Source organism: Lissotriton vulgaris, chromosome 2_1 (assembly GCF_964263255.1).
Source record: "Lissotriton vulgaris chromosome 2_1, aLisVul1.2, whole genome shotgun sequence".
Taxonomy (NCBI): Eukaryota; Metazoa; Chordata; class Amphibia; order Caudata; family Salamandridae; genus Lissotriton; species Lissotriton vulgaris.
In genome coordinates this window covers 88,053,152-88,080,545 of record NC_141687.1, presented here as the reverse complement: position 1 = coordinate 88,080,545, position 27,394 = coordinate 88,053,152, and the positions used below count along the sequence as shown (strand labels likewise).

The following is a 27,394-nucleotide window of genomic DNA, read 5'->3' as shown; positions in this document are numbered from 1 at the left end:
ACGTTGCGAAAGTGAACTCGACCGTTCTATGTTTAATGACCAATGACGAGGAAATCAGCTGGTACCCTGCGTGCCGCTGCTTGCTCCTGACAGATGAATGCCGTGGGAGTGAACATTTACATAAAATGTTGGACATGCACCCGCCTTTGGCCAATTGCGTGCTTATATTTTTCAAAGCCACATGCAAAGACGTTATCTGAAGCTGCCTCCAGTTCGGCTGTCTTTGACACTAATATTGAGGAGATGTTCTTTAGTTTTTGGTCCTCTTCTGTGACCTTGGGCCATCTTCGACGCCTACCACAATTAGAGAGAATTAACTCCTTTGTGGAGATGAGGTAATTCCCAATGGTATTATATTTTTTGTTGTGAGGGGCCCATTTATTCTTTAATTTTAACATTAGAGTGTTGTGGTCACTGTGAATAGTTAGGCCCACTTCCATGTCAATGACATCGGCCCAGAGGCGCAAGTCGACCAAGATATAATCATTGCGGTAAGGCCATGCAATTTTATTGTAAGTATTTTTCCCCCTGATGTCGGATAGGGTTCTGCCATTTGTTGCTTTTATGCCATATTCTAGTATTAGCCTCATGAAGGATAGCGTGCGCACACCTTCCCTTTCTTTCTTGTTCGTGTTCAACTTATTAGGAATCAGTATTTGCGTGCAGAACAGAGCTGTGTTAAAGCTTCGGCAACATTAGACGTTTGAATATGCAAAATAAATACATCCAAGTTTCCTGGCTGCCTCTGGAATGATTTACTTTTGAAACACATGAAGCATGAAAATGATGTAAAGTTTATGGACAAAAATGGATTAATTGGATGAAATATGATAAATGGATTCGTCTAGCGCGGAATGTTTCCTCATTGCCGCTGTCCAACAGACAGGGACGCACATCGCGAACCCCCCTCTAACCATATTCTAGTATTATAGCACTAACTTGGATTACTATCTCAGACCATCTTTTTACTGGTGGTAAAATGCAATAGATCTTCAATGCTAAGTGGCTCGAATGTGCAGTTAAACTCGCTGGCCACAATGATTTTCGCAGACGGGGGGCACTTGTTTATTTGATTTTCTAGCTGTGTTAAGATGGTCGAGGACTTGCCATTTACTGTCCCTCTTATATAGACATTAAAGAGCTCCAATAGATCTCCTTGTAAGCCACATAATGTCGGAACTTCCGGTGTCATGTAGGAGGGCTGAGCAGCCCAGATCTAATCTGATCCAAGCTGTTAGTCCTCCGGAAGGCCTGCCCTTTCCTGTAGACACTGCCGGGATATGGAATGTACTGTAGCCGGATTTATACAGTGCAGTTACACTCCAGGTCTCCTGGAATAAACATATACCATGAGTTTCTACAAACTTGTTCCACAAGGGAACTGTCATATTTTTCTTTAACCCAGCTATGTTCCAGGAGAGGATGTTTAAGTGGGTTTGATCAACGGTAGTGAGCCTTGAGGTTTCCTTATCTGTAACATTTTCTTGTGGAATAAGAATGGGAGGTGCCAAAGGTAGCCCTTGGTTGGTCAGAGAAGGGGTGCTGCGACAGAAGGATTTGCGACTCCTCTTCCCTTCTTCAGGTGGATTCTGATAGTCAATCATTAGCGTCCAAGTTTGACCTAGGACCTTCAATTCCTACAGCATGTTCCTTTACCCCACCACTTACAGTTGCAGTTAGAATGGGACGGCGCCTTAATTGTATACGGGATGAATCAGGGGAGGACGTTCTATACTCTAATGCTACCATGTTTTCAGCCAGACTAGCATCTACCAGTGTTAATTCAATACTATCTAATGTCGTATTGGGGATTATACATCTTCTTCCTTTAGGTATGTCCTCCCTAATGATGGAACAACACCCTCGTACATGACGAATCTAGTGGATTGATTTATTAATCAGTGATTCGCCATTTTCAGGGCTTCTAGTCTCAGTGAGTTTGGGGACATTAACTATGAAAACTATATTTGTAGGTGTGTTTTGGTTCTCACAATTTCTAAGGCCTGAGTTTGTTAGAGGAACTGACAGAGTATGAGTTCTATTGTGTATGCCCGGTGGTACTTGTTTGTTTACTAGGAGATAGGATCTATCTGCACTGTCTTTGGTATAAACGTGTCTATTAAGTATGTGCTGTAGTGAGCCTCCTTTCCCCCTGAGTGATTCGGACATAAACCTCGCAGCGTCTGTAATGTTTGTGCTTGGGCCCACTTGGCTGTGTGTGCTTTCCTGAGCTGCATGGGGGACCAATCCGACTTGACTTATATTTGTTTTAAGGTTAAGTGTAGAGTTGACTGTTAGACAGAGCTCGGTGAACATGCTTTTCATCTGTTCGATCTCCCCTCCAAGTGCCTTTATAACTGTTACTGGGTCCCCAATATATTTATTACATGTGAAACTTTGCACCTTCTCGGGTGTATCAGGCAATAATGGTGTTAATATCGAGTGAGAGTGTACACTTATCGTATCAAGGGAGGCAAATCTGTTGGAACATTGGGCAATAAAGCCCACCTGATTTGGCAGCCTACTCTCTTCTTGGGCGATCAAAGACTCATGCTCATGGGGATTCGCTTCAGGCTGGGACAGACTCAAAGCCTCCCTTTTTTCCCCCCGATTTGATGTATTAAAAATTGATGGAAATACCGCTTTTTTTGGGGGGGACTACAGGGCTCTTAATGGGGGTGTTTATTGACAGGAGTACTAGGCTCATTAACTAGGACTTTTTCACATTCTCGTATTAAGTTGTCTATCCTATTCATCCCACAGTTAGCACCAGCATTTATTATGAGTTTCCTCTGTCTCTTTTTCTTCCTTTGTTCTATTGGCATCCCATTACATCCCCCAGCTCCCTCCATTGCTTTCCTTTTGCCCATTTTTGGTTTGGGTAGACCTTATAGTTTTTTTTTTATCACACAATGTACTAAGAATAAAAGTCAAAGAGCGCAAGGTAGCATTTCGAATCAAATATAGATGGGAACCAAGGAACTTATATCAGTCACTAGATTGAAACAGACATTACCTCGTGGGTTGTGCTCCAAGGCAAACGAAAGATGAAAGGGACCAGGCCCAGCCCTGCCTCTTCCTGGCTCGAATGGGCGCAGACAGGCCCGCCCTGCGGGAGAGCAACGCTGTCTTTCAGCCCCTTCGGCGCCCTCTGCTGACGCGCTCAAACAGCGACCAGCAGGGCACCCTGTGAGCAGTAGTCCTGGTGACGGCCAGCTCCCTTTTCGATGATGGCAACAGCGGGGGTCCGGCGAGCAGGGCAGGGTGCGATGAATGAAGCCGTTTCCCTCACAGCAGCGGCGAGCTGGCTTGGTGAGTCCCCCATTCACATTCTTCGTGGAATCCCGCAAAGCGTTGGTTTTTACTCCTAGCCCTGCTCTCCGTGTCTTTCACCCACGAGGGCAGACCCCTGGTGATCGTGACGCAACTTTTTTCTGCAAGGTAGCGATCAAATCCTCCACTCTCTGGACCCTGATCTCTGTCTCAGTAATGCGCTCCACCGCATTCCACAGATCCTGTCTTAGAAGCATGACATCGGAGCCCACCTCTCCAATCTTCTCTTCCAATGTGTCCCTGGACTGTGTGAAGGCCTCCATGAGTGTGGCATTGTCCGGAATGCCTCCCTGTGCACCTCCCTGGTCGGTTGTCGAGGCCCATGTTACGGTGTAGTGGTCCAACATGCTCTGCTTAACAGGTCCTGCTGCCGTTTTAGGTAAGGGTTCATTATAATTGATAGTTTGGACATGTGCTTTTACATGTCCTTGTCGTCAAAAACTACTAAAATCAATTTTCCTTACTGTGAGGCATACCTCTTGTAAAGTATAACATATGGTTGCCTTATTACATGTAATAAATGCTAACTTTTAAATGGGAAGAATAATACTTTTCATGTTTTGTGTATGAGAAATGTGTTTCACTTATCAGCCTTAGGCTGGTCTCCCACTAACTTTTGCCCACTTCCAACTTCAGACTATACCGTTTTGTTGGACTTAGGACTCTGGGCACCTTACAACTGCTAAGGTTCGGTTACTCTACCCTAAAATATGGTGATATTGGCAAACCTGCATCAGGCCTCTGCCATTGCAGTGGGGCGGACCCCTCCATAGTCCAGCCTTAGAAATGCCCTTATATCCCTTAAAGTGATAAATCCTGCATAGTAAGGTGTAGATATATCATGTTTGGTATGGTTAGAATCATCATGAGAAATCCTCCCTGTTGGTGTATTGGGTTTTACCCTTACTGGCAAAAATGACACTTTCAGAAAGTGGACATTTCTTTGTCCTTCCATACACTCTGTGTACCTGCTGCCTGCCCCAATAACACGTCTGGCCCAGGGTAGCAGTCCTATACTTGCATACTACCTACACTCTCCCAAACACAGGAAGGGCTGCCACATCAACAATCTGATGGCCTTCTTGGGCTGAGAGGAGGGAGTAATGATTCACACTCACATCTGAATAGCCTGAGCCGGCCACCACACAATAGGCTTTACGACTTTGCTTTGTCAGGGCAGACAAGTCAGGTGAGACAGGGGAGCCCCAAAACCTCAAAGCCCTCTCCAATAGCTTCTGGTCTCTTCTAGTACCTGGGCACCAGGGTATAATAATAGGGCCCAAAACCCACATCTGTGTGAAAAAAACTGGACCTGCATGAAACTCTGCTACACTAAAGGCTGCTGAGTGGGAAGGATTGCCTCTTTGCTGTGTCTGACTATTCACTGGAACTGTTGTCCTGCTTTGTGGAGCCGCCCTCATGCCAGCGGACATCTGCCCTGCAAGCAAGGCACAAAGGATTGCCTCCAGAGTGACTTCTTGGGGCTTGTCAACTGCCCTTGTTAACCATACTGGGCTTCGGAACACAAATAGCCTTGCCAGTCTTGCACGCGATGTCAACTTCAGTGCTGCCCAGGCACAAGTGACAGCATCAACCAGCATCTGAGAACGGAGTGCCTCCCTTTGCGCAGTTGTCAGGACTACACCAAAGCAGAGCACTTTGGCCACGGACGTGCCGCCCAAATCCGACAGGTTTCGAGGTCGTGGGCTCCTACCCGTGCCAATTTACCGTCAGTTCACCATGATCTGTGTGTCTTTTGCCTCGCCCTAAGTGCACCGGCTATGCCCAGACATGGGTCCTGGGCTCACTGGGCCACTGGCTTCAAGCTAGCCTAGCTGATGAGGGGTGAAACCACAAAACTAGTCCCAGGAGGCTTGTTCATGTTCCAGGGAGGACCTGCCTTGGCAGTTCATATTGGACTGTTCACATGAAGCACAGGGTGAAGACTGATTTGCATTTGGATGTGTCCACACTGTGGTGGCACAATAGATCTATTGAATGGGGTAGAATGTTAGGATCGCTCTGCATTCCGTCTGTCATCTCTGTGTCTTTAACTTTTAGAATAAACACATTCTTCCGCAGCATTTGATGCCTGCTGCCTGCTCTTGGGCCATGTGAATGGGTGTTGTTGGCAGCTGGATTTTGTTTATTCCTCCCAGATAAACACAGATTAGAGGGATTAGGTGAACCAGGATTGGCCACAAAATGGCAGGATGGCGACGACCTGGGCACAGACTCATTTGGAACTAAACATACAGTGTTTTGAGGGTGGACTTGAAATATCACAAGTTGGAGGCAAGATGGTGCTCAAGAAACATCCTCGCAGCGATGCTCACCTGATTGCAAACCCCTATCACTGCTAAACCAGTCTTGAATACCTTCTACTCTCCTCAGATAACTATGCAGTATCATGGGAAGCAAATATAATGCACCTGAAAAATAAACGTAGGATGGTAAAACTTTCCATCGTTTTCATGCAGAGACTCACGCTCTAACCTCCTCCAAACCTCGAGGACGCCTGCACGGGTTGGGATTCTCGGATTACTCCTGACCTGCGTGATCTCCCATCGGTGCGATCGGAATGCAGGAGCTCAGAGAGGACATTCAGCGCGCTGTCTGCTAAACGTGAAGCCACAAAGATTACACAGTGCTTGGGACAGGTCTACAATCTTCTGAGAACTGAAACCGAAACAGTGGTACTTTGTTGCATTGTCTAAAACCACCACAGACAAGTAAGGATGGCTGGCAGGGGAAGTAAAAACTTCAAAGGGAAAAATGTTTTCGCGCTCAGTCACAAGCAGCCTCACATACCATTACAGCGCTGTCAGCTATCAGGCAAAAAAGGTTGGAAACAGGGGGTGCGAGAACATAAGCAAGGGGAGGGAAAGGGGAGAAGGGTGAGTGCGTGGATAAAAACAGCACATTTGAAAACAAGCCCGAAAATATCGAGACTGCTAAACCACATAGAGGGACCAGCTATTCTCAAATGCTGATTGCAAGCACTTTTGGTACAACGGGGGGCTGGAACTTTGCAAGAGTCTGTAGAAGAAGATCCAAGCTTGACAACAGAAAAGCTGGGGTAGATTGAAGGAGCACTGACTGACTCAAATTTGCCAGCTGCGTTATATGTAATAGAGCCACCAGGTACTCCCCTCCCTATAGATCAGGGTGAGAAAAAAGTCCCGGAGGTCGATTTTACACCTGTGAGACAGCCAGATGAGGGTTGCTTAGAGGTCAAAGTAGAAAGATCTGGCAGTAAAAGAAGTAGCTCAAATGATTGTGCAAATATCACTGGTGGAATTGTAGAACCCGTAGTAACTCCACAAGCTGCAAGCAACTCTCTTCTAATCCACTCATTAAAAACACTGGAGAATAAAGACAAATACTATTCATTAACAGATGAATCAGAGCTGTCAGACACAAACATCTCTGTGTCAAGCAGAGAGGACAGTCGCAAATGGTACAGCAGCTCTTACAAGGATCGCCGAAAAAAGATACATGATATCCTAGACAAAAAAAAGAGGTACAGATCTGAGGTAGGATCATTCTGATACTCAGCTTACAGTATTATCTGACTTTATGGTCACCTCAGGTGGTAATAGAACTATATATACCTAAATGGAGATAGTGGAGGACCAAAGCGCGACCCTGCGCTGGAGGTTGTTCTTCAATCTATCAAAAGCTACCAGGAGGAAGCCAAGGATGATAGCCGTAGATCACGCCTGGCCGCCAAGAAACTAAAAGGTGCTGTCAGAAGGGTTGGCAAAACCTGCGCTGAAATTGCAGATCGGATGGCTTCTGTGGAGGAAAAGACAGAGCATTTAGAGAAAGATGTAGCCACCCTTAAAACCCAAAGAGAAGAACATGAGAGTGTGGTCAAAGATCTCATGTGGAAGATGGAGGAGCAGGAAAATAGGCAGCGGCGCAACAATCTCGGCTTCCTAGGGATCCCGGAAGGAGTGGAAAAAGAGTACCCCAGAAGCTTCATGATCTCATTCCTTAAAGGGGCTTTTCAAGAGCTACATTCCTGGAATTGGGACAAAGAAGTTAAGAGAGTTCACAGATTTTCTCTTTCGCTTGGCAAGCGTACCCCATCAGCGTAGCAACATCCTCGTACCATGCTACTGTTTTTTGTCAAATTTCTCCTCCGTCAAGCTCTTTATGATCTGGCAAGGCCCACGAATCCAAGATCCTGTGATGGAATAACTTTTTTCACTAGACCTGACTTCGCGCATGCCACAGTGGAACGCAGATGGAGGCTCAGGCAGCTCTTTGCTCCTTTTCAAAAGCTGAGAGCCGATGTATAACAGAATTAAAATTGTATATAAAGGGTCCACTCATAGCTTTGTTTCGGAGATAATGGCTGAAAATTACTTGGAGGAAGTCTCTGGAAATACATAATGGTAGTAGTAATAGGATGCTCTTAAAAACACTTAGGAAATCTACCCTGTCTTTAGGGAAAGCCATGCAGTTGCATTTGCGCAGAAAGTAGTTCTTAACAATGTTGCTAATTTTTTTTTATTTGTTTAGCTTTTATCTTTTTTCTTTTCTTGTTTATGCACATTTAGGTCAAATTTGGCTTTTCTGGGGTTTTGATTATATAGGCTTGAAGGTGCTATTTATGGGGGGGAAGATCCAGCGAATACGCGGGGATATGTTGCCTCGGATGTCTCGGACTTTGTGTGTCCAGGACCTGTAAATTAAATGCTACCAGTGGGCCTGCAACAATGATAGTGCCACCAATATGGGTAGGCCTTCAGCCATGTCTCAGATCTGTCACTGCAGTGTCTGTGTGTGCCATTTAGAACTGCCATGTCAACCTGGCAATTACCCACTTGCCAGGGCCAAACCTTTGCTTTTACTACATGTAAGATACCCCTAAGGTAGGGCAGAGGTAGCCCAATGAGCAGGGTGCAGTGTAGATGAAAGGTAGGAAATGTATTTGAGTTTTTTACTTGTTGCAATAGTGAATACTGCTTATTTCTTTTTTCACTATTGCAAGGACTGTATGGGAAAGAAGTTACTATTGAAGATGCCTTCTGCCCAAGTACAATTGTAACTTCCCATTGGAAGTAGATCATGTTTTGGAGTTTGGGGTCAATTTTAAAACACATCTTTTAGTGAACTTGGTTTTAAATTGTGTGTTTGAAAATGCCTCTTTTAGAACATGGATATTTTCTTGCTTTAACATTGTGTGGCTCTTCCTGTGGGTGGAATCCACGTCTGAGGAAGGGTGACAGTTGGACTGTTTGCCCATTCACTCTAGACAGTCACAAAAAGTCTGCATAGTTGTTCTTGATTGGCGGAGATGAGTAGACCATTGCAATAGTCTACCCGCCCGAGTACTAGTGCCTGTACCAGCGTTTTCCTGTGGATGTCTGGCAGGAAGGGGAAAATGCGCCGTAAGAGACCGATTATTCGGAAACATGTTCCCGTGACTTGACTGACATGGTCTTTTAAAATCAGTGTTTGGTCCAGGCGTACTCCCAAGTTTTTGATGGTCTGTTTAGGCGCAGGAACAGGTCCTAGCTCAAGTGGCCACCAATCCGGAGACCAAAGCAGGGTGGCCCCTCCAAACAACATGACTTCGGTTTTAGTCACGTTGCATTGGAGGAAGTTCTGGGCCATCCAACCTGCCACAGCTCCCATGCCATTTTGAAAGGATTGCATGACTGCAGGTGTAATAGTTTGGAAGGGAAATAACAGCTGAGTGTCGTCAGCGTAGGAGATTGGGGAGAACCCGTAAGATCTTATAATCTCCGCTAAGGAGGCCACATATACGTTGAATAACGTAGGGCTTAGGCATGAGCCCTGTGGCACTTCCTTAGTGAGCTGCCTACAGATAGATTTGTGGGAGCCTAGTTTGACACCCTGTTGTCTATCTGCAAGAAAGCTATCAAGCCACGCAAGGGCGGTCCCTTTTACCCCCACTCCTTTCAAGCGGTCGAGAAGGATTTTGTGCGACACCGTGTCGAAGGCAGCGGACAAATCCAATAGCACCAGAATCACTGAACTCCCCTTGTCAAGTGACATTCTGATGTTATCTGTCACTGACAAGAGGGCTGATTCGGTGCTATGGTTGGGCCTAAAACCAGATTGTGAATGGTCTAGGCCGCCCGCTGCCTCGATGTAGTTGGACAGGTGTGCGTTGACATGTTTCTCGGCCAGCTTGCTAAGGTACGGTAGGAGGGAGATGGGCCGGAGGTTGGAAAGCTCCGTCCAGGGGAGAGCCGCGTTCTTGCGGATGGGGTTCACCACCGCTCTTTTCCATTCAGTTGGAACATATCCCTTCTTCAGAGACTGATTAATTACATCTTGGATGTGTGGACCTAGCAAGGTACTGAGGGAGGTTAGGGTTTTAACAGGGATGAGGTCGTCCGGAGACCCGGATTTTTACATGGGTCATTAGTGTGAATAGCTCTTCATTATTGATAGGAGCGAATGTGGTCAACGTGAGGTTAGTGTTGTCGGTGGAGGGGACAACAGTCAGAGTATCATTGCCTATTTGAGATGCTAAGATTTTGTCATAAATGGAGTCTATTTTGTTTTCGAAGTATAAGGAGACTTCTTCGCATAGACTTTGTGAGAAGTCATCTGGACTTACGCAGGCTGTAGGCTTGACAAATGTTTCAAGGATTCTATAGAGTTCCTTAGCAGAATTGCCAGCTTCCGTGAGCTGTTGGGCAATGTTATTTTTGCGGGCAGCTTTGATATGTTTGTAGTAATTTGTTTGGGCTGCACAATGTGCCTTCTTGTTATCCTCTGAGTGTGATGTTCTCCATCTCTTCTCTATCCGCCTACATTCTTGCTTCTCTTTTCTGAGAGCCTCAGTGTACCATTTTTCTTGCTTGGCCACAGGGAATTGTTTAAAAGTTTTCAAAGGAGCAATTTTGTCAATGGCTACCGTAAGGGATTGCTGAAACATAGTTAGACTATGTTCTACTTCCTCAGTGTCCTTAATATTGGGTTTTTCCCATACCTTTTGCAATGCCTCCAGTGTAAGTTTGTGCCACTGTCTGCGCATAGTAGGGGGTGAGGATTTTTTATGGGGGCCTTTATTGACTTTAAAAATGGTGAATTGTAATAAAAAATGATCGGACCAATCTAATTGGGTAGGTTCAAGACAAGATATATTGTCAAAGTTGGTGTATATCAGGTCAATACAGTGTCCTCCTTCATGTGTGGGGCCCTGGTTCATTTGTGTGAGGCCAATGGTTGCCAGGTCAACAGACAAACTTTTTGCCCCCGTGGATTCAGGTTGGTCGGTGTGTATATTAAAATCTCCAAGGAGAAGGAAGTCCTCATTGGCTCGTATGTGAGGGCCTAAAATCTCTAAAAGAGATATAGAAAAGCTGGGGCATGTGAGTGGAGGTTGAGGGCATTACACATTACCTCTTATATAAGTCTGACTGCTCGCACCAAACTACCAAGGAGGTGGGCAGGGGTTATGTTAGCAGTGTAATCCCCCTTCCCTGACTAGAGTGATGGTCTGTATTTGGACAGGTGCAAACCACTGCACGCTAGATACCCAATTTCCAACACTTTCTTAATACCCCTGTCCCCTGTGAATTTCAGCTCAAATTCAATGTATTTTTTATATTGATAGTATTTCAACTCTAAACAAAGAAAACAACAATCTATGAAGTGTATGACAGGATTTGTGTGAATTTGTATGCGCTGCTTTAGTATTACAAGCTCCAATATGAATGTAGCTTGTAAACAATTAAATTAATGTTGACAAGAATCGTAACTCATGGTATAAATAATCAGCCAAGCTAGATTTAATGAGTCAAATAGGAAGTAGAATACAAATGCTAGTAAAATGCCAATGTGTACAATCATTCCTATATTGTGTGTTATTTGCACACTTTATCATGAATGTGAATGATTAGCAAATCCGTGTACAGCAGTACAAAGTGTGTCAACATAAGATACTAAACCTGCCTAACTTCTGTCGTGTGTAATCCTTAAAATGTAAGATTCCATAAAGTTATATGTATGGGCAGTATATTATAGACCGCTTGGTTTTGGCAAGCTGCTTTTCATAAATCATTCATTGCCCCATGATAGTTGTGTGATACCTAAAGGAAGACTAGCCTCCTACCAGTTAGTGCTTCAATTGATATGGTGGTTGCCGGTGTGAGCTACTAGCACTTATTTTTGGGGACCAGCACTTATTTTTCCACATCTATCATTTCAAGTGGGAAAAGAGGGAAAAAAGGGGAAAGATGGAGATGGAGAAAGATGAGAAAATCACAAAGGGGAAACGCTGGAGAGGCAAGAGTAAAATAAATGGGCAGATATATCTGTCAGTGAAATAAAGATGTATCATGAGTATTAAGACTATCAGATTTAGTATTCGACGCCCAAACTTTTAATTGGATGTCACATGGGCTTCTCATAAAAGTAGCGGATACCAGCTCTCAGTATTTTACAAATTATGCACTGCTACTAGTGCTTTCCTCATGATTTTCTATACATCACCATGTATCATGAGAATACAGCTGAACTGAACAACAATTTGATTTTTGCTTTCTCTTTCCCACTATTTCCTGTGTTTCTATTCCTTCCTTGGATTTTCAGATTCCTTCCTTGGTCAAAGCCCAATTAAAAATAGTTTCCCTTTAACCGAAAAAAGAAAGTGGCTTTATGCCCCCACCTCATGCCATAAAGTTAAATGAAGTACTGACCTGTACATTTCATTTTCAGTTTCAGTTTTACAACCTGTGTATGAACGGATCACATTTAGGACATTACATATTACACAGAAAGTACTTGATGATTTGGAAGGTTTTGGACGGTAATCTTTAAGACCCACACAGCCCCAGATCAAGGCCCATGCTTCTGCTTACCTTATCTTAATGGCAAAAAGTGGAGTGGCTTTGTCAAAATCCTGTTTCTGTCAGCAGTTCTCCCAGGATGAGTGACAAACTGCAAATTTCAATGGTTAAGCTGGTAGAAATGGATGGTTGATAAGGGAGATTATTCCACTGTATGGTAATATATTGGAAAACAAGTGGTGTCACATGGTTTAGAGGAGGGCCTATCAATGAATTTAACTGCACTTTGAAAATAGTAAAAGGGACTACAGTCGTGATTGTATGAAGAATACTGTGACTAAATACAGGAACTAAAAAGCTGATTGATGGTCATACAAGTCAAGTCAGAATTTGTATAGCGCACTACTCACCCGGAGGGTCTCAAGGCGCTTGAGGGGGGGGTTAGTTTCTTATCAAATAGCCAAGTTTTGAGTTGTTTTCTGAAGGAGAGGTGGTTCTGTGTAAGGCGGAGGTGGGTGGGGAGAGAGTTCCAGGTTTTGGCCGCTAAGTAAGAGAAAGATCTTCCTCCCATGGTGGTTCTTCGGATGCGTGGAATCGCGGCGAGGGCTTGATTGGACGATCGAAGCTGGCGGGTGGGGGTGTAAAAGGTCAGGCGCGTGTTGAGGTATTTGGGTCCTAGGTCGTAGAGGGCTTTGTGTGCGTGGGTGAGACGGAACGCTATTCTCTTGTTGACGGGGAGCCAATGAAGGTCTCTCAGGTGACCGGATATGTGATTGTGGCGGGGTATGTCTAGGATGAGTCTGGCGGAGGAGTTCTGAATGCGTTGGAGTTTTTTCTGTAATTTGGCTGTGGTTTCGGCGTAGAGGGTGTTTCCGTAGTCCAGTCGGCTTGTGACGAGTGCTTGGGTGACCGTCTTTCTTGTTCCGGTGGGGATCCATCAGAAGATCTTTTTGAGCATACGTAAGATGTTAAAGCATGATGATGATATGGCGTTGACTTGTCTGGTCATCGAGAGGGAGGAGTCTAGAATGAATCCCAGGTTGCGAGCATGGTCCGTTGGTTTGGGCGCGCTGCCTAGGGCCGGTGGCCACCATGAGTCGTCCCATGCGGAGGAGGATGATCCTAGGATGAGGACTTCCGTCTTGTCTGAATTCAGTTTTAAGCGGCTGTTCTTCATCCACTCGGCTACGTCTTTCATCCCTTCGTGTAGGTTGGTTTTGGCGGTGTTTGGGTCTTTGGTGAGGGAGAGGATCAGCTGTGTGTCGTCAGCGTAGGAGATGATGTTGAGGTTGTGTTGGCGTGCGATGGAAGCGAGTGGACTCATGTAGACGTTGAAGAGGGTGGGGCTGAGCGATGATCCTTGTGGTACGCCGCAGATGACTTCGGTGGCCTCTGATTTGAAAGGGGGAGGCGGACTCTCTGGGTTCTTCCGGCGAGGAACGATATGATCCAATCCAGTGCTTTTCCTTGTATCCCGACGTTGCTGAGGCGTTGTACAAGGGTGTTATGACAGACTGTGTCAAACGCTGCGGAGAGGTCTAAGAGGATGAGGGCGGCTGTTTCCCCATTGTCGAGTAGTGTTCGGATGTCAGCTGTGGCTGCGATGAGGGCGGTCTCGGTGCTGTGTTTTTGGCTCGGAAGCCGGACTGTGAGGGGTCGTGGGAGCCGTTAGACTCGAGGAAGGTGGCGAGCTGACTGTTGACGGCCTTCTCTATGACTTTGGCAGGGAAAGGGAGGAGCGAGATGGGGCGGTAGTTCTTGAGTTCAGTGGGGTCTGCTGTAGGTTTCTTCAGGAGGGCACTGAGTTCGGCATGTTTCCAGCTTTCCGGGAAGGTAGCAGTGTTGAGGGAGCGGTTGATGATATCTCGAAATGGGGTGCAATGATAAAGTCGGCCTTGTTGAATATGTGGTGGGGGCATGGGTCGTTGGTGATCCGGAGTGAATGGGGTTCATCAAGCGGATGGTGTCTTCGGTGCTGATCGGGTTCCAGGCGCAAAGGGTGGCGGTGGGGTGTTTCAGTTCGGTGGTAAGGGGGGTGGGCTGGTCACCGAAGCGATTATGTATGTCAGCGTTCTAGACAGGGTTCTAGACTGACCAATGGAATATTGCAAATGAGATTTTCTTACATAATTGAAAATGTTTAGAAACCATATTGTATACAATGCATAGAGAACAATTTTGGAGTTAAGAGACTTGAAAAGTAAAAACAAAAACATATTAAGACTGAAAAGGTGGGGACTGGTGGCACAGTGAAAAGAAGGACAGGAAAGGCAATTGTCCTTGAGGCATTTAACATAGAAGTAAAATTTTGGCAGAATTTATAAAGAAAGAGTTTGTGAGAAGCATACATTTATGGGCTAGTATCAGAGTGAAACAGAGGGAGGGTTATTTGTTTATAAAGCATTGAACTCCAGAAGAGGGACCACCATAATTTGTCCATGATAAATAGGGCTTTGGCTGAAAGAAATTCCAGTAACTCCGATGGCTCACTGCAGTTCACAGCAGCTGAGAGTGCTTTTAGACCAGGGTTCAATCCCCAGCTGGGGAAAATCGTTTTTTTATTTTTATTATTTATTTTCTAAATTCCACAAATGAAAGCTGTGGCTTTGTAAATCACCCCCTAGCAGTATCTGGGAGAACTATGGCCTCCTTAGTCATAGTGCATTTCCAGCATCTAAACAAAACACCATAGAAATAGAGAAGGGGCTGACATAATTTTTGAATGACAATTAAGCTTTTGGCCGGGGAATATTCCAGCAACATAGAAGGCTCACTGGCAGTTCACAGGGACTGTGAGTGCTTTTAGACCAGGGTTCAATCCCCAGCTGGGAAAAATTGTTTATTTATTTTTTTTTTTTATTTATTTTCTAAATTCCACAAATGAAAGCTGTGGCTTTGTAAATCACCCCCTAGCAGTATCAGGGAGAACTATGGCCTCCTTAGTCATAGTGCATTTCCAGCAGCTAAACAAAACACCATAGAAATAGAGAAGGGGCTGACATCATTTTCGAATGACAATTAGGCTTTTGGCTGGGGGAAAATTACAGCAAAATAGATGGCTCACTGCAGTTCTCAGGGACTGTGAGTGCTTTTAGACCAGGGTTCAATCCCCAGCTGGGGAAAATCGTTTTTATTTTATTTTTTAATTTATTTTCTAAATTCCACAAATGAAAGCTGTGGCTTTGTACATCACCCCCTAGCAGTATCTGGGAGAACTATGGCCTCCTTAGTCATAGTGCATTTCCAGCATCTAAACAAGACACCATAGAAATAGAGAAGGGACTGACATCATTTTTCCATGACAATCAGGCTTTTGGCTGGGGAAAAGTCCAGCAAAATGAATGGCTCACTGGCAGTTCACAGGGACTGTGAGTGCTTTTAGACCAGGGTTCAATCCCCAGCTGGGAAAAATTGTTTTTTAATTTTTTTATTTATTTTCTAAATTCCACAAATGAAAGCTGTGGCTTTGTAAATCACCCCCTAGCAGTATCTGGGAGAACTATGGCCTCCTTAGTCATAGTGCATTTCCAGCATCTAAACAATAACACCATAGAAATAGAGAAGGGACTGACATCATTTTTTAATGTCAATTAGGCTTTTGGCTGGGGAAAATTCCAGTAAAATCGATGGCTCACTGGCAGTTCAGTGGCTGTCAGTGTTTTTAGACCAGGGTTCAATCCCCAGCTGGGGAAAATAGTTTTTTATTTATTTATTTTTATTTATTTTCTAAATTCCACAAATGAAAGATTACCTTTTGTAAATCACCCCTAGCAGTGTCTGTGAGATGTGTGTCCTTTTAAGTCAAGCCAGTGCATGTCAGAGATTTGTGACATGCACTGGCATGTGGAAGGGGAGGGGGGGGCAGGTTTGCTATGAAATAAATCCCTTAATTTGTAGAAGGAGACTTTGGGAATGGTTGTGTAAGAAAACTAAATGCATGGGCCAAGTGCCAGAATGCGAGGAAGGGACGGGCTCTTTGTTTATAAATAACGAAAATCAAGTGTACATTTGTGGCATGCTTTAACCCCTTCCATGCTGGTGACGAACCCCAGCCGTCATGCACTACGGTGCTCGTGTGCTGATGACGGCTGGGGTTCGTCATGGCCCGCCCCTGTTCGTTTGTTTACCGCACGGGGGCGGAAACGGGCCAGCAGGGAAGGGGTTAAGAAAACCAGCATAGAAAGAGAAAAGGGACATCACCCTTTTTGAAAGACACAAATGCTTTGGGCTGAGAAAAACTATGTAGACAGTTGGTACAGGGGCAGTTCACAGCCTCTATGAGTGCTTTTAGACGAGGGTTCAATCCCCAGCTGGGGAAAATCGTTTTTTATTTATTTTTTTCATTTATTTTCTAAATTCCACAAATGAAAGATTACCTTTTGTAAATCACCCCTAGCAGTGTCTGTGAGATTTGTGTCCTTTTAAGTCAAGCCAGTGCATGTCAGAGATTTGTGACATGCACTGGCACGTGGAAGGGGGGGGCAGGTTTGCTATGAAATAAATCCCTTAATTTGTGGAATGAGACTTTGGGAATGGTTGTGTAAGAAAACTAAATGCATGGGCCAAGTGCCAGATTGGGAGGAAGGAAGGGCTCTTTGTTTATAAATAACAAAAATCAAGTGTACATTTGTGGCATGCTTTAAGAAAACCAGCATGGAAAGAGAAAAGGGACATCGCCCTTTTTGAAAGACATAAAGGCTTTGGGCTGAGCTAATGTATGCAGAACAGATGGTCCAGCGGCAGTTCACAGGGTCTGTGAATACTTTTTGACAAGGGTTCAAACCCCACCTGGGGAAAGTCTATTTTTATATTGTTTTTCTTTTTTTAAACAATTTATTTATTTTAGCAGAGTGAAAGATAGTCATTTGGAAATCCTCAACTGATAATCATAAAAGACCATGTAAAAAATCTGCGGCATATGTCACATCAGCTGTGGCATATGCCACATGACAGAGTGACACGTGTCACATGCCAGGAATGGCCTCCAACCCTTATTGTGTGTTTTCCCAGAACTATCGCCTCAGTAAGCCGATTCGGTTCAGCATTGGAACCGCTGTGACGTCACAGCAGGCAGTGAAGCCCACTACTGTCGCGCTGACCTGATTCGACTGGTACGCGTCAGCCTTTGACGATTGTCTGTGGCTTGTAGCAGTCATGCGGAACTGATGCAAGCACGTATCCATCAGTTAATCTGGTTAGGCTGTGTTGGCTTCATAAACATAGTGACAGGGTGGCAGCACTGTATCTCATGCTTATGGAGCTGTGGTCTGCTGTGGTGGGTGTGTTTATGCGGGCAGGAGGTGTGGTTGCACTGTTGGATGAGTGCATGTGTTATTTTTGCAGTATGAGTGTGTATTACATTTTGAGGTGCACAGTGATATTTGTTTGTGTTAGGATGTGCTTGGGGTAGGTATTACTGGGTGACCGGGTGGTCAGTGGGTTGGAATATACCCTGTATAATACTCTTCATAATTCCTTGTGTGTGGGGAAGGGTTGGTATGGCTGATACCCTGAGCTGAGCGAGAGATGTGTCCCTTTTATGTTGGGTTGGATAATATCCTTAGCGAGCAATGAGTCCCTCTTTATGTTGAACTGTCTATGGTTGTAAGATACCTATAATTTGCTGTTGTGTGGTGCGTGATGTGCAGTAGTGGGAACATGAGGGTTCCTTGTCCTAAAAGTGAGTATGCTATAGTGGAAACACATGCGTTTCTTTGTCCAGGAGATGTGGTGTGCTGTAGTGGGAACATGTGCGTTCACTTGTCCAATGAGATGCGATGTGCTTTAACGGGAACATGTGCGTTCCTTTCTCCAGCGAGACGTGGTGTGCTGTAGTGGGAACATGTGCGTTCCTTTGTCCAGTGAGATGTGGTGTGCTGTAGTGGGGACATGAGCGTTCCTTAGTCCAGCGAGACGTGGTGTGCTGTAGTGGTCTTGCACTGCGTACAGTTGTGGGGTGTGGAGGTTGCATCCTGCCACTTGTATATCTGGTGTTCTCTTGCAAGAGACAAAGATATATAGTGTGTAATCTTTGTGTGTGTTCTATCTTTACAATTAACTTCCTTTACAATTCTAGGAATGCATTGATTCTTGTTATTTGATCGTATGTGACCTAATTTTATTTTACTACCTAAGGAACGGAATAATTAATGTAATCGGATGTGATTTTTCCTTGTGATTTAGGATTGGTTGCTCACATTGTACAGGAGGTGTGAATGTTCATTTTCCTTCACTTTGCTTCCGATTGTCTTATTGTTTCCTGAAGGAAGGAGGTGTGTTATATCCTGTGTCTCCAAGTTCCTTGCTGCTCAGTCTGTAAATGTGATGCAATAGAATGTTCATGAGTGCATGATTTGGATGAGTGGTCAGCAGGATTCTGCTCCCAGTGGGTTTGTACCATCTTACCTGTAACTGAATAAACCTACATAATCTACCCTACTGGTTACTGTACTGATCATCTTTACAGACCTTACTTGGTTTACAGAAGTGTGGAGCAGTTTTCTTCTTTCGGTAGGCATTCAGATAGCACCTAGACGCCCTTTGGGTATTTGAGCGCTTTATAAAAAATAACTTAATATAACGAGATGCATCTCTTGAATCAAATAATATATTCTCCACTTTATTTCATCAATGTCGCTTTCATTATATTTCGCACAGACCAATATTCTGTTCCATCTAAATCTTCCTGCCAATGCTTTAAATTCCAAAGTGTATACTTCCATAGTCCTGAGGAGTGCAGTATATACGCTGTTAGTTTACCACCAGTAGATCCCAATATGGTATCTTGGAAAAGAAATGTCGAATGTGGTACTGTGGAGGTTCCACCAGTTATTAATGTATGGTTAGTAGAATGTTATTAAGGCAGTTGGAGCAGGATCCCTGTGGGTAGAGCTTATATATGGAAGTAAACTTATACCAACAAGTAACTACTTTCCTGGTCTTTATTTGATTACCATATTTTGGCGATGAGGAAAATACTTCTTGCTACTTCTTTTGCTTTAACCCAGCAGATTTTTTTATTCTTCCAACTTTATTTATTTGACTTGCTACAAGATTGTCTATATTGGAAAGAAATCGAGAGAGGTGAGGTTGAGTGAAAACAGGAGTGGTCACTTGACACATGTTGTGTACCTGGTGGCGGATTTTGATATTTTTGGGACTCTTCCCCCAACTGTTGGCCGTTGAGGGGAGTGCAAGGTGGACGCGTAGTGTAGCGGGAGACATCACTCGAGAGTTAGACCATCAGCACACATCACTCGAGACGCAGTCCACTGGGATACCTAGCTCGAGACTTTAGACTCAGGAGCTTGGATCACATGAGTCGATGTCATCTTCTTAGCACGTCACAGCACAGTGTTACGCACTGGCGGTCAGTGGGCCAGCATACGTCATTGCAGCAGTAGCGTTGCGTTCAGCCGACATCTTACGTCGGTGACTGCATTGGCACGTTCTTATGCTGCGTTTGGTATGTACATTAACCTACGTTGTTGCGCACACCAGCGAATCACCATGCCTGTTAGCACACACTATGCTGTGTTTGGCAGCACACCAGCGAATCACCACACCTGTTAACACACTCCTTACACTGTATTCGGCAGCCATGTTGGGTGTGTGGAATCTGATGTTTGTTGCATTGGTACGCAAACTATTCTGCGGTAATTCGCAAACCAGCGAGTCTCATTTTAGCGCCTCTACAGTTATTTGCGAGTCCTTCTCAGGCACTACAGTGGTTATTCACGCACCTCAAATAAAAGTGATTATATGGATTATTGGCTGAAAGAACAAGGTGGTTGGTGTCTATACCTGTGTGAGGTATTTTCAAAGTTAACGGTCAGTTGTGAGGTACTTTCAGAGTTAACGGTTATCAGTTTAAGACAGTGTGAAGCTTTGGTTATTTTGTGAACGGGACGCAGTGTGCATTATTTGTTACAGTAGTGGATTGGCGACTACTTATCAGCTGAGATGCAAAACATTCCCCCCACCATTTTTTATCATCTCTAGATGAACCATTAATCAAGTGGGAGAAATGGAAAAATGTTTTCTTTAAGTGTGCTAGAGTGTTTTGGGAGCAGAGATAAAAGCATAATTATTGCTGCTTTATTTAGGTCCCGAGGGAGAAGAAATATTTGATCACCTTCCAGAATTGACAGGCGAAGAAATTGATGGTTTGAATGAATTTGAAGTATGTTTTAAAATGTGTTAAAGTAATTAAAAAGAATGCAATTGAATGTGAAACCAGCAGTGCAGTATCTGCTATAAATGAAACACGCACTGTTGTAAAGGTACTGGATGAGAAAAATTCAACGGGGAAAAGAACAAGCATTTACAATGCAATGGTTTTGCCTTTGACAATGTTAGAGCTATTGGCATTGTAAATGTTATAATTTTCATCTATGTTTTTTTTTGAGTAAACAGATAAGTAAATGGTGTTGTTTAGTAGTAAATAGCTTTATTTTTCGCAAATGTGAGACTTATTGAATTTGCACTTATACACACACACAGGTATATGTACACAGAGCTATACATACACAAGAGAGAGAGAGCTAGAGTGAGAAAGACAGAGAGAGAGGGAGCTAGAGGGAGTAAGACAGAAAGAAGGAGCTAGAGAGAGTAAGACAGAGAGAGAAGGAGACAGAAGGAGCTAGAGGGAGTAAACAGAGAGAGAGGGAGCTAGACAGAGAGAGGAAGCTAGAGGGGGTTAAGATAGAGAGAGAAGGAGCTAGAGGGAGCTAGAGCGAGTAAGACAGAGAGAGAGGGAGCTAGAGGGAGCAAGGGAGAGAGAGGGAGCTAGAGGGAGCAAGGGAGAGAGAGGGAGCTAGAGCAATTAAGACGGAGAGAGAAGGAGCTAGAGGGAGTAAGACACAGAGAGGGAGCTAGACGGAGCAAGACACAGAGAGAGGGAGCTAGACGGAGCAAGACACAGAGAGAGGGAGCTAGACGGAGCAAGACACAGAGAGAGGGAGCAAGACACAGAGAGAGGGAGCTAGAAAGAGCAAGACAGAGAGGGAGCAAGAGGGAGTAAGAGAGAGGGAGCTAGAGGGTGTAAGACATATAGAGAGGGAGCTATAGAGAGTAAGACAGAGAAAGGGAGCTAGAGAGAGCAAGACAGAGAGAGAGGGAGCAAGAGGGAGTAACAAAGAGAGAGGAAGCTAGAGGGAGTAAGACAGAGAGAGAGAGAGCTAGAGTGAGAAAGACAGAGAGAGAGGGAGCTAGAGGAAATTCGTTAAAACCGAATTGCGGCTATTGATAAGTGGGAAAATTCCCGTTCCAGCTATGTACAAGCATACAACCAGCAGTATGTACATGCAACATAAACTGTTCAAAAAGTTAATAAAACGCAAAATTTTGGCAAGGCCTAAGGAAAAAGAACATTGAATCCAATGGCTATTCAACATACAGAAGTACTGCTAAAGAACACCCAGATAGATTATGTAAGTATCATCAATTGAACATTGAATCAAATGCCTACTCCACTTATGTCAGCATACAGCAGTACTGCTAAAGAACACCCTGAATGATTATGTACATATCATCAATTATGTAACTCCAGCTGCAACACTACACAACGATCTTGGGGTGCCCTTTCAGCAGCAAGGCATTATTACACACAAAGACTGGTCAGCGCTCGATTTTCTACACAAAACCCCTCTGGTCTCCCATCCGCTCAGTGCCCTGAATGACCCTGCTTCGCTTCAGTTAAAAAACTTGCCCGTACAGTGATGCAGCCCACGCTTCGTGCGGCCGATTATCGAACCGCTGCAGAGCCCCCGCCTGCCCCGCACAATACTTTCTGTCCTGCTGTTGTGCCTGTTTAGCACCGATGCAGCCCACGCTTCGTGCGGCCGATTTCGAACCGCTGCAGAGTCCCCCGCCTGCCCCGTACAATACCTTTGTGTCCCGCTGGCGTCCCTGTGTAGATCTGCGCCTGGAAGCCTCCGTTTAAAAGCCTCCCGATAGGATCCAAACTGCTCCGCAACGAAAGCCGAGCACCGCCCTTGCTCGCGCCCAAACTGCTCCGTGCCTCTCCTCCACAGCGTCGCAATGTCGTCCTCGAAAATGCTCCGCAACGTAAACGCCGAACACCGCACTTGGTCGCGCCCAAACTGCTTTGTGCGCAGTTCGCGCCCATTACAAAATCTTCAGCATATCCGTTTATATAATGTTTCAATAGACACGAAAAAGAAAGGGGAGAACTCTCCGACCGCCTCCAAGACGAACGGAACCACGCCCAGGGAAAAAAACGTGGGAACGCCCCCGAATCTGGTCCGACCTTGACGGACAGATCCGGCTCCCAATGGCTAGCCTCCATTTATGGAGCTAGCCAATGGGAGCCGGGGGCGGGTCATCGATCCCACATAAGACTCATAAGGTTTTTTAGCGCATGCGCACTCTGTGCGCACTTGCAGGCAAAACCTAAAAACTAAACCGTTCAAAGGGAATTTTGAAGATGCTGAGCAATAGGACATATGGCAAATGACAAAAAATATCCAGGATTGAAGATTACGTGTAAACTTTGCCTACTGAAAGATCACATGAGCAAATGTGTAGGAGTAAGAATAGTGCAGGGAGAGTCAATGAGATAATGAATGAGGAGGAAGAGTGTGAAAAGATAATACTACAAGTGACTAGTAAGTAAGATGATGGACTTCAAGGTTTTGCCTTGGTACAATGACAAAAAAGTTAAAATGCTGTTTGATTCGGGTGCAAAACTGACATTCATTTCACAGCAGCTGTTTCAAAATACCTCGGATTGAGGTAGCTGCATGCTTTACAAATGATAACTGATTGATTGAAAATAGCATTAATAACAGAGTGCAACTGTTTAAGCCAGATATTCGACCTCCTGGTTATGGAGGTGAGCACATAAAATGTGTGGGATATTTTAAAGACATGTTAGGATATTTGGGAAGATTAGCTGTAGGGAAGATAAATGTTGCAGCTAAAGGGGATTCAGTCATAAGCTGGAACCATTTTGGATCCCAGTGCCGACCCACCCATCAGGTTGATCAATGATATTGAATGTGATCACGCATTATGATAATGGGAGGACATGATAACTCGGATTAGTCCAAGAGTGTTCAGAGAGGGAAGAGAGCTTATTCCTTTTTGTCACCATCCTGGATAGAGAATGCAAAGTGGTGGGTGATTGTGGTGAGGATGTAATGTAATGTAATGTAATGTAAAAATGTAATGTAATGTAAAAAAGATTTATAGAGCGCAACATACACCGGACGGTTTCTTGGCGCTGGAAGAATGGAATGTTAAAGTGTGTAAAACAAATTGGAGGAAAGATGATACTAACAAGAGAAAAGCTGTGAAGGCTGTGTGTGTTAAAGTGGATGATGTGGTCAAGAGTAAAGCTCCTTTTACTCATGAACTATTCCAAGTGTAGCAAGCAGATGGAAGTGTTTAACAATGATGTGAAGACCGAAGAGGGGCGTATTTGGAACTTAAATAGAGTTGCTAAAGCCACCCATGGCTTCTTTAAGAGAAGTAGTAAAGAAGAATTGGAAGAGACAGAGCCAAAGAAACAAGAGGATGGGAGCACAACCGGAAGAATCCTGAAAGATTCACATTTTTTGCAAAGTATAGATTAATTGGATCTTGTACCAATGGGTGAGCAAATGACCTGCTTCATTAATATTCATGAGGCAGGTCACAATTTGCTACGCCATTGGGAGTGACCAGCACTCACAGAGATGGTGGCCTGCTGGAGTCAGCAGACCACCATGTCTGTGACTGCTTTTTAAATAAACCTTTTTTTTAATGCAGCTCATTTTCCTTAAAGGAAATGGGATGCATTATATAAAGAAAAATTAAACGTTTGTTTTTCATTTTTTAAGGGTAGACAGTGCTCCCTGGGACCACTGCCTGCTCTTAAAAATATTTTTGCTGCCAGTCACAAAGGGTAAGTGGTCCCCTGGGGACCCCTTCCTGTTTGCGAATGGCTTACCACTTTTGTGAAATACGTGGTAAACAGCAAATGTTTTGTGACTGCAATTGCAAAACAATCGCACATAGATGTATGACTCGCTATTAGGAAAGGACGCCTTTGGCACGCCCCCTCCTAATAGCAAGCCGCAAACTCTATTTTGCGAGTCAGTAATAGTTCGTCGACTCGCAAAATAGGGTTTGTACAGTGCACAGATCTATTTTGCTGTCGCAAACATGCCGATTTCCTATTTGAGACCGCAAAAACCGGTTGTACATCTGGCACTAAGTATTTTTTTGTAGTATGCATTTTATGTTCATATAGAAAGGGAGATGTGCGGTTTCTTGGAGCAGAACTGTGGGAATGTGAATATGTGTAGATTCCACCAGTTGTTGATGTATGGTTAGTAGAATTTTAGTAAGGCAGTTGGAGCTGGGACACTTGTGGAGGTGAAGCTGTGGCAGTGGTTTATATGGAAGTAAACTTATACCAACAAGAAACTACTCTCCTGCTCTTTATTGGCTTACCATACCTAAAACATTAATTTTAGTGGCCAGAAAAATACAAATTCACTCAAATGTCTTTATCATTAACATTGACTTCTTCCATTAGTTTATTCAAATATTACAGATTTAAATCTGAGGTTTGCAAATGTTATTATTCTCGCTCTTGTTGCCCCCTCGCTCGCTCTTGTTGCTCACTCTTGTTGCCTCCTCGCTCACTCTTGTTGCCTCCTCGCTCACTCTTGTTGCCTCACTTGCTCTGTCTTGTTGCCTCCCTTGCTCTTTCTTGTTGCCTCCCTTGCTCTCTCTTGTTGCCTCCCTTGCTCTCTCTTGTTGCCTCTCTTGCACTCTCTTGTTGCCTCTCTAGCACTCTCTTGTTGCCTCACTCGTTCTGTCTTGTTGCCTCACTCGCTCTGTCTTGTTGCCTCACTCGCTCTCTTGTTGCCTCACTCGCTCTCTCTTGTTGCCTCACTCGCTCTCTCTTGTTGCCTCACTCGCTCTCTCTTGTTGCCTCACTCGCTCTCACTTGTTGCCTCACTCGCTCTCACTTGTTGGCTCACTCGCTCTCACTTGTCGGCTCACTCGCTCTCACTTGTCGGCTCACTCGCTCTCACTTGTCGGCTCACTCGCTCTCACTTGTCGGCTCACTCGCTCTCACTTGTCGCCTCACTCGCTCTCACTTGTCGCCTCACTCGCTCTCACTTGTCGCCTCACTCGCTCTCACTTGTCGCCTCACTCGCTCTCACTTGTCGCCTCACTCGCTCTTGTTCCCTCTTTCTCTTGCCACTACTCTTCTCTTTTTTCCTTCTTTTGCTCTCATCCTGTTTAAGCCTTTCGCTTTCCATTGTTTCTCACTTTCGCTCATTCTGTTACAGCTCACCTTTTTCGTTCTCTCTTCCAATCACTATTTCTCTCTTCCTATGTCTGCCTCTTCTTTGTTTATCTCTCAAACAGTCTTTTGCTTTACATGTTCTGTTATAAAGAGAAAATTAGTGGGGAGGTATACACATTAACATTAAGCTATCTTTATTTTGTATTATACTTTAGTTATTGAAGTTGCTGAGTTAGTGATGCTATATTTTGATCTTCAAGGCACAGGTTGCATTCCTTGATGTTGCTGCATATTTCTCAGAAGAAGAGTGGAAGCTTTTGCATGAATGGCAGAAGGACCTTTACAGGAATGTGATGAAGGAAATTCATCAGGCCTTGATCTCCCTGGGTAAAGTTGTACTGTCTCTACCTACACGTTTGAACCCATAGCATGCCATATTTGTATTTCGAGATTTTAAGAACATATTTTATTTTTTATCTCTTGTACTGTAAATATCTCTGTGAAAAAATGTTGCTTGTGATCCGAAATTATGTTACATCCCCCAGTTGCTTGTGTTTGATTTGTGTTTACTTGACTGTCTACAAGCAATTCATATTATGTGAGCAAATTCTGGATAGATGATTTTAAAAGGTCCTGTGCCACCTTCCGGGTCTGTAGCGACATTGCAAAAACGTTTCTCCAAAACAGTGTTGTCTGCATGCAATAGAACGTAAGCAAAACTATGTCCTTGACAGTGGACTCATCTTGTGAGATAATCCCCTTTAAGGTTATTGGGGGAAAAGTTTTTACCAGTGGAAGAGATGTACTTCTATGCTCCTAGATTTAATGATGTTAATAAAGATTGATATATTTTATTAGCATTCAGGTCCAAAGCCTTTATAGGCTACATTATATACAATTGAAGTACTTTCTTACATGTTGTATGTGCCAAGATAAGATTGAAAAGCTAGAAAGTAAAATACAACTACATTAGACATTAAGAAGAAAAAAAATCCCTGCTCCTTCAGTTCAACCTTCGTCAGTTTCCATTACAATCTAATAATTTGATCTGTTACAATACATTCTTTTCTAAAAAGCTTCGAGTCCAATGGGGCTAGAGTTGAAAATAAATTTGACAGCCAATAACCCCAATCCTCTGTTTATATAAAAGGTTAGTGTCTAGTCTTGAGCTCTAATCTAAAATGTTCCCCTTTAAAAAGACTCTAGAGACACCAGGAATGTTCCAAGTCCAATGTAAAATGTATAGGTTAAGCAGGCTGCGTAAATTATCTTTAAAATTAGATTGTTTTAGCACTAGCTCCTTCTAATTTGTATTTGGTAATGTATTTTCTGGACAACGAGCAGGTTGTAAAAATAGAAGAGGTCAACTCTGTTGATCTTTCTGAAGTAATACTCAGTTATAGCAATAGTACACAGTTTGGGTACACAGGAGCGTGTAAAGAAACGTGGATAATTTGACGCAAATTATTATATTCTGTTCAATTTCGCTGCTGTGCACATTTCCTTGCCAATACTGGGCAACTGTATAACCGCATTGAATCAACTCTTGCTTCTACCACTAGCACCAGAGGTTATTTGAGACTCCTGGGTAAAGACTGTAAAATGTGCTATACCATTGCAGCTTCTAGCAATTCTCATGGCACTATCTTGCATATGGGATTTCCAATCAAAGAAGCTATCAAATGTGACCCCTTTGTACGACTACCAATTTTATGCTGTTGTTATACCACAAATGGTTACAATTACCTCTGCCAATTTACATAATTTGTCTTAGTTGTATTCATAGCTTTTTTGTTGTCATAATCAATCAAAGTTTCTTAACATTCAGTGGAGCCCATCCTAGTCTGGTCAATCAGGATCATATTGTCCATGTATGCCAACAGTGAGCTGTAATTTCCTTTTAAGGGGTTTGAGGATAAAGCAGGATTGACCAAGGCTGAATAGCAGTACAGGAAGTCTTTCACCTATGTGATCTGAATGACTTCCAACCCTGTGATCACACTGTACATGAATA

The 27,394-nt window shown here is 44.0% G+C and overlaps 1 protein-coding gene across 1 annotated transcript in view; it reads left to right on the top strand.

Annotated features, from left to right (window-relative positions):
• The window catches only part of LOC147729621 (uncharacterized), a 259,655-nt gene that overhangs the window by 7,873 nt on the left and 224,388 nt on the right, over window positions 1–27,394 (top strand). Inside the window, exon 2 of the mRNA XM_086954017.1 lies at window positions 25,641–25,767. Within this exon, the coding sequence (XP_086810143.1) occupies window positions 25,641–25,767 (127 nt within the window). The remainder of the gene's footprint in view (window positions 1–25,640; window positions 25,768–27,394) is intronic.